Source organism: Humulus lupulus, chromosome 2 (genome assembly GCF_963169125.1).
Source record: "Humulus lupulus chromosome 2, drHumLupu1.1, whole genome shotgun sequence".
NCBI lineage: Eukaryota > Viridiplantae > Streptophyta > Magnoliopsida > Rosales > Cannabaceae > Humulus > Humulus lupulus.
The window spans coordinates 122974273-122985324 of NC_084794.1; the positions used below are offsets into that span (position 1 = coordinate 122974273).

The following is an 11052-nucleotide window of genomic DNA, read 5'->3' on the forward strand; positions in this document are numbered from 1 at the left end:
AAACCTATATTGTTCTTTTTGAAAAAAAAACCAAAATATAACAAATTTCTACAATTTGCCCACAAAATTGGACGGAGAAATATATACGTAAATATTTGTGTATGTAATCAACACTTCTAAAAATAAATTATAAGCTCCAATTTTGTTTAGAAGAAATTTGGAAAACAAATCATTTTTTAATCTTCCAAACCTCACGAGGTTTAAGTTTTAATCAAAAGTTACAAAAATGAAAGAAAAGAAGACATGTGAATTAATTGGAGTAAAAAAAAAAATTGAAAAATAAGAATAGCAACTAAATGCAAAAGCACAATTGTCTTAACATGTGTGTATATACAACTGGCTGATAATCCTGACACCAAAATAAACTCTTTAACTAAATACAAAATACCCGAATCTTATACTAAATAACTTTAAAACAGTTTTAAAATAGAAAACTAACCATAAACATTTGCGACACATCATTGAGTAGAAACTCAATTTTTATATCTACCAGCATCAATCATGTGTGCATATACAACTAGCTGACCAAAATAATAACTAACTGGACGAGACATGATATGAGTGCATTTAGGGTGCAAAAATAGTATATCAATCAATCAATAGTGTGCATTTGTCAGATCATATGAAAATCGTTAAAACTTAACATTTTAAAAGGAATACAATTTAATGAAAATTTCTGCTATAAATAGGATGTTAGAGAATTCCATTTTCATGTATTCCTATATGCTTAGACAATGCAAGAGTGCTCCAAAGATCCTCACAGCAACAGCAAACTTCGATGTCAGAACACTAGATATCTCTATTTTGATTTATTATTATTATTATAATTATTATTTCTGGTGTTAAAAATTGATTAGTTTACTAGTCAAGAAAAATACTAAAACAAATAAAATGTTTTAAATACTTAAGCCCAGTCAACAATCAAAATGAAAATTAGCAAACTGGAATCGGCATATTTGAAGTATGTGTTTTATCTATCATTAAAAAAAAAAAAAGTGGTAAACAAATATCCCAAGACAAAGGTTAAAAAAAAAGGAAAAAGAGAGACCTTACAATTTCCCACCTGCGTATTATTCACCTCAAAAAATTGCCTACTATCACCCCACTGATTTCAAACAACCTATTCATTCACTCCTCAGGCAGGTGAAAATGGGGGACAGTAGGTACATGTGATAGATGATGTTTCCTTCAAATTACTAATCCAATGAAGGGCATGCACCAGAAAAAGGAAAATAACAGGAAGACCAAAAAAAAAAAAGGATCGCCTCAACCAGATTGGTCTTCTGAAGCTTCAGAAGATGGTGAGGAGTGTACCAAAGAACTAGTCTGTTTAGCAGAATCATCCGAGAGTCTTGAATCTGAGTTATGATTTTGGTAGCTCAAAGGTTTGTTTACCACATCAAATGATTTTGATGGTAGGGAATGAGAAATCTCTGGTACATGGGCTGTTGGAGAACCTTTGGGATAACTTAAATAAGGCGAATCAAGCATGGTGGGAAGGGTCATGCCATAATTATAAACATTCGGCACAGCAGGGTGATCAAATTTGCATGTTGGACCATATTTGCATAGTCCATACATACTGTAATATGAACATACAGCCTGCCCCTGCGTAGAGTTGAAGATCATTCATTACAAAAAAGTAAAAATAAAAGTTCATGCATAGATAATGGAATTACAAGAGTTGCTGAACATGAATTAGAAATGAACTTACAGGCCGCGAGGGAAGCCCAATTTGGTTGGCGATGGTGGCCGGTTGCACAATCCTTTCTTTTGGATGATGATACTTGCAGTCTGTTCCATATTTGCAAGTTCCAGTGTTCATAAAATAGCGGCATTCCGGTTGATCAGGTCTGTCTGGGAGACTTGGAGTTGAATGCAGTAAGTTTACTTGTCCACCAGAACCTGATTCACCTGGATTCCTAGGGTTGAACACATAATTGGATCCAAGAAAACCCGTGGAAGATGCAGGGCTCATGTTCCCCTAAATAGAAAAAATAGAAAATAAAAATATATTATGTAAACACCGATGCACAAGAGGTATCAACTAAAAGAATCCATATCCAGTTCTAAACCTAAGAAAATAATAAATATCACCAGAGCAGAATAGTTATAAACTTTCCAGAATCATAAAGCATTTGGTTAAAAAAACATCAGCGTACACGTGAATACAATTCTAGGCCCAAATGAACATATGTAGAATAATTAATAACGGGATTCATATTTGTCACAATCTCCCACTTAACGGAAAGCTCACAAACTACATGTAAAATGGAAAAATAATAACAATCACTTCTTTTAACAGATTTTGAAGAGCAAAGCAAGCAATTGTCAGCCATCAGTAAAAGTTATCTCCAAAAGTGTTCAGTGTAGAAATTCTGGAACTACCTTCCAAGGCATTTGACAAATGGCAAGTCAAAAGTATCTTTAGAAGATTAAATAAAATATTCAACATAATGGTGTCTAAATCAACCATGGTAGGTAGATTCAGAACTGTCCTTGTAGCAGAACTTTGAAAATAAGCCAAAACAATGGTATCTTGCCTAAAACACGTAAATAATGCAACCATGTTATTTACCATGTTGAGATCAAGAGACTTAAAACTAGGCATCAAAACAAAGGACAGACAAGAAGAACAAGTGTAAAGACTCAATGGCATTAGTGGGGAGTCTGGGAACGTATGAATTCTATAAAAATCTGTTTGATAATAAGAGAGCAAATACTGACCACATAGGTGTTCCAGACTCCCGCAGATATAATTCCTTGAGAAGGAGAGACAACAACAGGCACATAAGGTGGTGGTTGAGGTTGTGGACCAGAAAGATAAGGAACTCTAGGCAATGACCATGCAGCAGGAAGTCCACCTGCATATGGTAGATTCGAAGAAGGCAGCACTGTGGAGCCAGCTGATCCATAAGCAGGAGGAGCAACAGGAAATACAGTTCCATGGGATGCAGGCTGGGGATGATGAAACTTGCATGCAGGTCCAAATTTACATGCTCCAGTTCGCACATAATACGGACAAGATTTTTCTTCCTGGGGAAGAATTAATTTAGAATTGTTTTAAAAAAAAAGGTGGACACACATGAGGGTAGCAGCAAATCAAAATGTATCAGCAGTAAATGATAACAGGACATAGATGACCTGACGCATGGGGAGACCTAAAATGTTAAATGAAACTGGTCCAGCACCACGCCTGTCTCTTGGGTGATGAAACTTACAAGTAGACCCATATTTGCAAGTCCCAGTCTTCAGAAAATACTGCAGGAAAAATTGTGTATTTGAAGTGAACAATATTAGCGAACAAAGATTGCCACAAGCATGAAGCAAGCACATATGAACATTGATCACCAGCATGCTTCAGGGCCCTCTTATGTCTATACAACTAAGAATGACAAAAATGACAAATTATTTGGGTAACATTTCAAATCTATCCATGAAACATCTTCTTTAAGAACTTTAGCAAGACATGAGACCTTCTACAAGAAGATATAGAACAATTAAAAATAAAATAGTAAATGTGTACTGCAAAGAGAGAGAAAGAGAGATCATGAACCCAAACAGTTACGTAACAACTTGAAAAAAGAATAATAGACCTTATGAACCATACTGTAATGAAACTGATAATTTTACTCCCCAAAGTGCAGGAAGAATAAGTATCAGAGTATCATACACACTATCCTTAGTGAGACAACTGACTAGAAAAACAGAAGTATCTAATACAAACCACCATTTCACGATTCCACTGATCCCTGAATTTCAGTTGCACTATGTGATCATTCCACTTACAAACTCCACAGCTTTTATAAGCTTGTGCCATATCAACTAAAACAATTTTATCCCCGACACAAAAAATATATATTTATATATATAATAAAAATAAAATAAACAAAAAATAACACTACAATGCAATCCATTGACTTTGTTTCCTTTTCTTCAAGAATTCCAGACTCTAGATAGATATCATATAAAAATATGAAGAGAATATGGAAACAAAAAGGAAGAAGATTGATCCATTTCAGGAACCTCACTAAAAATCTCACCCCACAGTCAGGCTGTCCAACTCTTTCAGGAAGCTCTCCATTGTACTGAGCCTGCATCAGTATTCAGGATTAATCCAGCAGAATGTTTGATCACTTAAGCTTGTCAAAGCATAAAGGACAGTTAAGAGCTAGTGTGAACAAAAAATGCCAAGTACAGAATCAAAACATGATTGCACTTAAAAGTACAGAAAAAAAAATAATTGAAAAAAGGGCATATTTTTTAGTTACCTGTGGAGCATAAGCAGGGTGATTGAACCGACAGTTATTACCATAACCACATGATCCAGTCCTCAAATAATATATGCAATCCGGTTCACCAGGACGGTCCGGGAATGGATTTGATTGAGACAGACCACCCCCTTCTTGATTATCATTGATTTTTAACCGCCATATTGCTTCTACAATGCATAAAAGGAATACACATTGCAACATTTTTTAACAAAGCTTTCAACACCACATTCAGCATAACATAAATTGCTAAAAACAAATTGAAACCAGAACTCAGACCGTGCTACCAAATATATACACATCTGGGATATTCTCAATCATCTACTTACACGTCCCACGAAAATACAAGCACACATAAACCCAAAATATAAATGTCCAGACAAGGTTTAAAATATTATTTTGAAGAAAAAAACAAGTCTTAACAAACCTCACATATACATTAGATCAACCAATAAAGTTCTCCAAAACATGAAACCGAAAAATCATCAAGGATCATAACTATCATCTACAAACCTATTCAGAAATCTTCAACAAAATTTAATGCAAAAAGAAGCGTTTCTAATAAGCCCTTAATATGATGCATTGCAGCTACCACACCAAAGTTGTTCAAAACCAAAACCCAGATAGCATTTTCCACAAAAAAGCGCAAGCAATTCAACAATTTCTAACTTAGAACAAATTACACACATTGCAATTTCGGTAAAAACAAAAAAAGCACCATGATCATCATATTTAAGAACCACAATATCAAATATGTTCCCATAAAAAATTCATCATCAGATCTCTAAAACACCCAAAAGGGAACACAAAAATAGGTGTCACCTTCAATGTTACCATCGGATTGATTTGGAACAGCATTCTTCTGGGGTTGCCGAGTATCTGGCATCGGTGAGCACAGAGAGCGTTTTTTGCAATCTCAACAATCAAAACCCACAAAAGTTTTCGAATCTTCCAAGCAAATCAGAGCAAAGCACCACAAAATCTCTCTCAGGAAAAAAAAATAAATAAAAACGAAAAACAAAAAGAAAAATTCCCCAATAGAGGGCGTGATCAAGGAGCAAAGATATGAAACTGAAGAAAAAAAAATTAATACATATGATATAATGAAAATATTATCTGCAAAAAATTAAAAAAAAGTGGGAATATCAGAAAGATAATTCTGCAAAAACAATGTGAAATGCGAACAAATACTCGAACAGTTTCGGTAAATTGATATAAATTCTTCTTCTTCTTTTTTTTTTTTAATTCATCAGTTTTTTTTTTTGGTACTTTTGAATGAATGTGAAACCGAGAATATGTTAAAGTTTTCTTGCACTCGTGTACGAACAATAAATTAATTGAGGCATACGAAATTACAATAATAGCCTCCACGTGTCGGATTTCTAAGCCGGGTTTAGTTTCGGTCTTAAATGAATGAGTTTGATTAAACACAAAAAGAGCATATTGTTCAACAAAATGGCGCCTCTGATATTTTTGGTCTATTATTTTATTCTTTGCTTCTTATTATAGTATTATTACTGTTGTCTTTTTTTTTACCATCGTTTTTTTGTAGCCGTTTGATTTTCATCAACGATGGGAAACCAACCACTCCTTTTGGTAAGCCCAACTGTATCAACTACTTCTTCCAGATGATATTATCTTTGGTTAAATAAATATTAAAAAGGAGTAGTGTCAACATGGTAATTTCAACATTTATCGAAGCTAAAGGAAAAAAAAGGTTTTGTTGGGGTTTGATTGTAAATAATAATAAGAAATCGTGACCGTTTAATTGGTATGGCGGTGGCAAGTCATTCACCACTCAGATTCCATGGTCTCGTGTGGGACCCACGTGAAGTTTCCTTTGGTTCCATATATATGGCAAAAATAACAAAATGACAAATGTATCCTCGGAATGGGCTCTTATTTTATAATAAAATGAGAAAATAAAGAATAAAATTTGGTATTAAAATATAGTATATACCCCAAAGGTATGTATTTCATTTTAATATATTAATTTTTGGATTATTAAAATAAGAGGATGTGAAAAATCGTCGCCGTCAAAGGGCGCTAAAGAGATTTTGGACCTTTGGATTTTGAAATTCCAGGAATGTGGGCCCCACTTAGGAGAGAGAAGAAGAGAAGTCTAGGATTCGCAACGCCAAAGAGTGAAAGAGGAGTTAGTCTCAGTGGGGCCAAGGCAAGGCCACCCCACCCCACCACTCCACAAGTGTATCTACCGATTAATTTTACTTTTAAGTTTTACCCCTTTGCTGCGCGCCGATGTATAATGAGTGGCTTAGGAGGAAACGACGCCGTTTCCTGTCACATCTCCACTCTAAAAAACTTCACACAATTCACACTTTATAATATCAATTCATGTTGATAAAATCATGAAAAGGATAAGATTATAAAATGCATTTCTATAGTTTTTCTATAAAATTAAAATTATAGTAAATAGATATATATTTATTTGGGGTCAAGTGAAATTCTGAAACTGTTTTTAAGATTAGTAAATATTTTCTCATTAAATTAACAAATTTACATCAATGTCACTCATCTATATATATATATTTTCTCACACTCATCTATTTAATTTAATTAATTTTTACATGAAAATATAAAAATGATAGTTATATATCTTTGGGTTTATATTATTTTAGACTTTGCATTTTGTCTTATATATGTTTGGATTATGTATTTTAATAAATTACTTTTTGATTTTATATTTTGTAAAATGATTCAATAGACCTATAAATTTAATTTTAATGAATAAAAAATTAAATATAACAATATAGTTGTCAGATATAATAATTGTGTTTTTGTTATAAGTTGTTAGTTTGGTAAATTATTTGTGATTTTAGTTAAAAAAAAATTAGTTAAACTCGAGTTTAGAGGTTTATTTGAACTATTTTACAAAATATATAATCGAAAAAATAATTTATCAAAATATAGAGTCCAAAAAAATAATAAAACAAAACATACGTGAAAAATGTTATTATCCCTATTTCTTTTCATCTTATCTCTATGTCATCTATTGTTTTTAAATGAACTCCTCCAAATGCTTTATTATCCAATAATTTGTACGGCATAATTCTGTATCTTCTTCTGCATCCATCTTTAAGATTTTGTTTATTATTTCTTCTGTAGTACTTGTCTTTAATATATTAACATATATAATTATATACGAATTCGAAAATAGAAGGGGAAAATTTCCCTTAAAAACAAAAAAATAGAAGGGGAAAATAGCCTATAATATAATCTTTTTTTTGGGAGCTTATAATATAATCTTCACCATTCATAAGTTTATTAATTATTCTTATAAAATTAAGTAATAGAAAATATGGTAATAAAATGTGAAAATTACATTTTATATGGGGTTTTTAATAAAATTTTAAAAAATATGACTTTTTTTTTTACAAGTATTATTTTATGGCTTTTTAAAACTTGTATTCCCTTCTATGAGATTTTTTTCCCATATTTTTGTAAAAAAATCATTATTATGCCATATTTTTGTAAAAAATCATTATTATGCTATATTTTTTTCCCATAATCTTAGGCATGTAAATGGGGCGGGTCTGCCCCGCCCCGCTTCCGCCCCGCCCCGCCCCGATTAGTGTCTTGAAGCGGGGCGGGTCGCCCCGCCCCGTCTTAATCGGGGCGGGTTTGCCCCGCCCCATTTGCCCCATTTGCTTTTTTTTTTTTTTTTAAGAAATATTAAATTTTAATTTTAGAATTCTCTTTAAACTTAAATTATTTTTTTATTACAATCTTTATTTTTTACACTTCTTGTCAACTACACCTTCAAATATTTTATTTTATTTTTTATTTTATAATTTACAAAAATAATTACAAGAATAAGGATAATTAAATAAAACATATTTTTTAATATTTACAATTCTTTCATAGAGTAGTTATAGAATAATTTTTTTTTATAAATTTTATACTTAAAATCTATTTAAAATTAAAGATATTCTAAACCACATAAAATGTCAATTTTACATATTATGCATGTATATAAGTAACAGGAGAGAATTGTATTAAATCATATCATTATATCATCATTTAAATCAAGAATTCGCCAAGTATAATAAGAGTTTCTCAAGAGAACAAAACAAAATAAAACTATCATATGCAACATAGCATTCCACTTTTGAGAGTTTCTCAATAGAACAAAGTAAAACAAAACTATCATATGCAACATAGTACTCCACTTTTGAGAGTTTCTCAAGAGAACAAAGTAAAATAAAACTATCATATGCAACATAGCACTCCACTTTTGATGCGTCATCAAGATCTTCTTTATTGATCTGCTACCTTAATCATCAAGATCAACTATGTATGGCTCCTACAAAAAAAAAATATATGTATTAATAATAGAAGTTAATAATTTATTTGATGAATTTTAAAAACTTAATTAAGTACCATAGTTGGATCTACATCATTATCTTCATCATTCATGGTGACTAGTGGAGTCGCTTCTGTAAAGAAAATAAAACAAATTAATATTGAAATAATACAATAAAATATGAATTTATATATATATATATAAATATAAGTATATTTACCTTTTTTGTCATTTACCAACCAATTTTGAGTGCATATCAATGCTTCTAATGTAGAAGGATGAAGTCTTGCTCGGTGTGAACCCACATGTCTACCACCAGTACTGAATGTAAATTCCGAAGCAACGGTGGTAATAGGCACAGCAAATATATCTTTGGCAATCATATTCAACACAGGATATTTAAGTCCTGTTACTTTCCAATAATTGCATATATCAAAGAACTCATCAGTCCTAGGTATCAATTTCTCTTCCAAATAGAGTTCTAACTCTGACTTCACATTCTCTACACCATACGCAACTCTAACATATGTGTCAAAGTTAGATAGATCATCTATTTGTGTTTGAGAAGATGCTGATACACTATCCATTTGCTGACTTCTTTCTCTAAGATTAGGAAACTTAGAACTGTACTCTTCTAGTAGCTCATAACAAAGCTTGCGGACCTTCTCAATTTCAATCTCACATTGATCATTTCCATAAATGGTAGGAAAATAATATTCGATCAACATAAACTTATATCTTGGATCCAAAACAACATCCACAGTCATAAGCCCATGAATCTCTTCCCAATACTTTTGAAACTTAGACATCATTTGAGTTGCCATGTCCCTAATAAAGGGCTCATCCACTGTCATCCATGCTTTAATTCTCATTTTAATTTGACACATCTTTGGGAAAAAAAGATTAGCTGTAGGATACTTGGTTCCAGAAAACAACTCTGTCACCTCATGAAACACTTCCAACTTGTCACACAATTTTTGAGCTCTAATCCAATCATCTCTTGATGGCGCATATCTAACATATCTTGAATCACATAGTTTTAATTGTTCAAATACTCTATTGTACAATAAAGCTATGTTGAGCATCAAGTATGTTGAATTCCACCTTGTTTGACAATCAAGTGATAACTTTTTAGTACATGTCACTTCAAGAGAACGAGCAGTGTCCTCAAATTTCTCATACCTCTTTGGTGTGCCCGACCAATAAGCAACACTGTCTCGAATCTTGTCAATGCTATCACTAATAACAGACAAGCCATCCTTGACAATAAGATTCAAAATATGCGCACAACAACGCATGTGAAGTAACTTTCCTTTTAAAATGAAACAGTTAGAATTAAATTTTTCCTTCAAAAGTGGAATCATTGCATCGTTAGTTGTACAATTATCCACAGTTATTGTACTAATCTTGTCTTCAATATTCCATTCAGACAGACACGAACTCAATGTATCAGTAAGTGTAACAGCATCATGTGGGCATGGTACATACTTAAAACTTATAATCCTACTATGCAACTTCCAAGAGTCATCTATGAAATGAGCTGTCACAGTCATATATCCCCTCTTTTGATGATTGGCAGTCCACATATCAGTGGTTATAGCTATTCTACTTCTATTCTTCTCCAAAATTTGGCTACATTTTTCCTTCTCAACCTTGTACATTTTCAAAATATCAGACCTAATTGTATTCCTTGACAACATTTTAAACATAGGGCAAAGAGTATTTGAATAGTCTATAAAACCACTATGCTCAACCATCGATAAAGGGTATTCATGTAGAATGATCATTTGAGCTAACTTTTTTCTCCCTAGTTCAGGATCAAAATTGTAAGTTGTGACTGAAGGACTTGCATTAGGATTAGGATTCATGGCAAGTTGTTCCTTTATTACTGGGCATCTTTTCACATGAGCAAGCAAATGTTTAGTCCCATTACTACTCTCTCCCCCTAATTTCCTCCCACAATGGTTACAAACTGCCTTCAGTACACCATCAATTTTTTGCAAAGTAAAATGATTCCATGCAGGAGATGTTCTCTTTCTTTTAGTACTTCTACTCTCACTTTCATCTCTTGTATTTCCTAGAGATTGTGCCTCTTGTGTATGTGTTGATTGAACATAATCAACATCATCGACAAAATTAGATTCGATAACATCTTGGGTAGACATGTTTAGTATTTGATCTAACCTACATTATATCCATAATCCACATAACAATTAGGAACTGCTTGGCTCCAAAAATATTATACATATGTATAAATATAACTTAAAGATTACAACACATAAATTCTAACCAGTAAAGGCTTTGACCAAGAAAACAGTGCCACTGACAGTCCTAATGAAACACAATCCGCAGGAGTCCCTGAGTAGAAAAATCATCACGAAACCTATTATTATCAATGACCCCAACCAAAACACAAAACAAAAGTACACATAGCAGAAGCTATATGAATTAATAAAA

At 32.5% G+C, this 11052-nt stretch overlaps 1 protein-coding gene and 1 long non-coding RNA gene across 2 annotated transcripts; both read right to left on the reverse strand.

Moving 5' to 3' along the window:
* Positions 1–953: 953 nt before the first annotated feature.
* On the reverse strand, positions 954–5543 carry LOC133818450 (zinc finger CCCH domain-containing protein 3). The gene is made up of 7 exons (XM_062251336.1): positions 5094–5543; positions 4272–4441; positions 4044–4094; positions 3145–3261; positions 2728–3036; positions 1715–1984; positions 954–1608 (listed from the first exon to the last, which is right to left on the reverse strand). The coding sequence occupies exons 1-7, from the start codon at positions 5155–5157 to the stop codon at positions 1267–1269; spliced, it is 1323 nt and encodes a 440-aa protein (XP_062107320.1). The 5' UTR covers positions 5158–5543; the 3' UTR covers positions 954–1266.
* Positions 5544–8375: 2832 nt separating this feature from the next.
* LOC133816284 (uncharacterized) lies at positions 8376–8916 on the reverse strand. The gene is made up of 3 exons (XR_009885134.1): positions 8816–8916; positions 8673–8728; positions 8376–8595 (listed from the first exon to the last, which is right to left on the reverse strand). It is a non-coding gene; the product is annotated as an uncharacterized LOC133816284 (long non-coding RNA).
* Positions 8917–11052: the final 2136 nt, after the last annotated feature.

What these genes read in the sequence shown, in the direction of transcription:
- LOC133818450 (XM_062251336.1), bottom strand. Translation starts at nt 5,157, where the DNA reads ATGCCAGATACTCGGCAACCCCAGAAGAATGCTGTTCCAAATCAATCC. An exon ending in ATCCGATGGTAACATTGAAG is followed by an intron (nt 4,442 to 5,093) that starts GTGACACCTATT and finishes TATGCATTGTAG; the next exon opens with AAGCAATATGGCGGTTAAAA. An exon ending in ACCCTGCTTATGCTCCACAG is followed by an intron (nt 4,095 to 4,271) that starts GTAACTAAAAAA and finishes ATACTGATGCAG; the next exon opens with GCTCAGTACAATGGAGAGCT.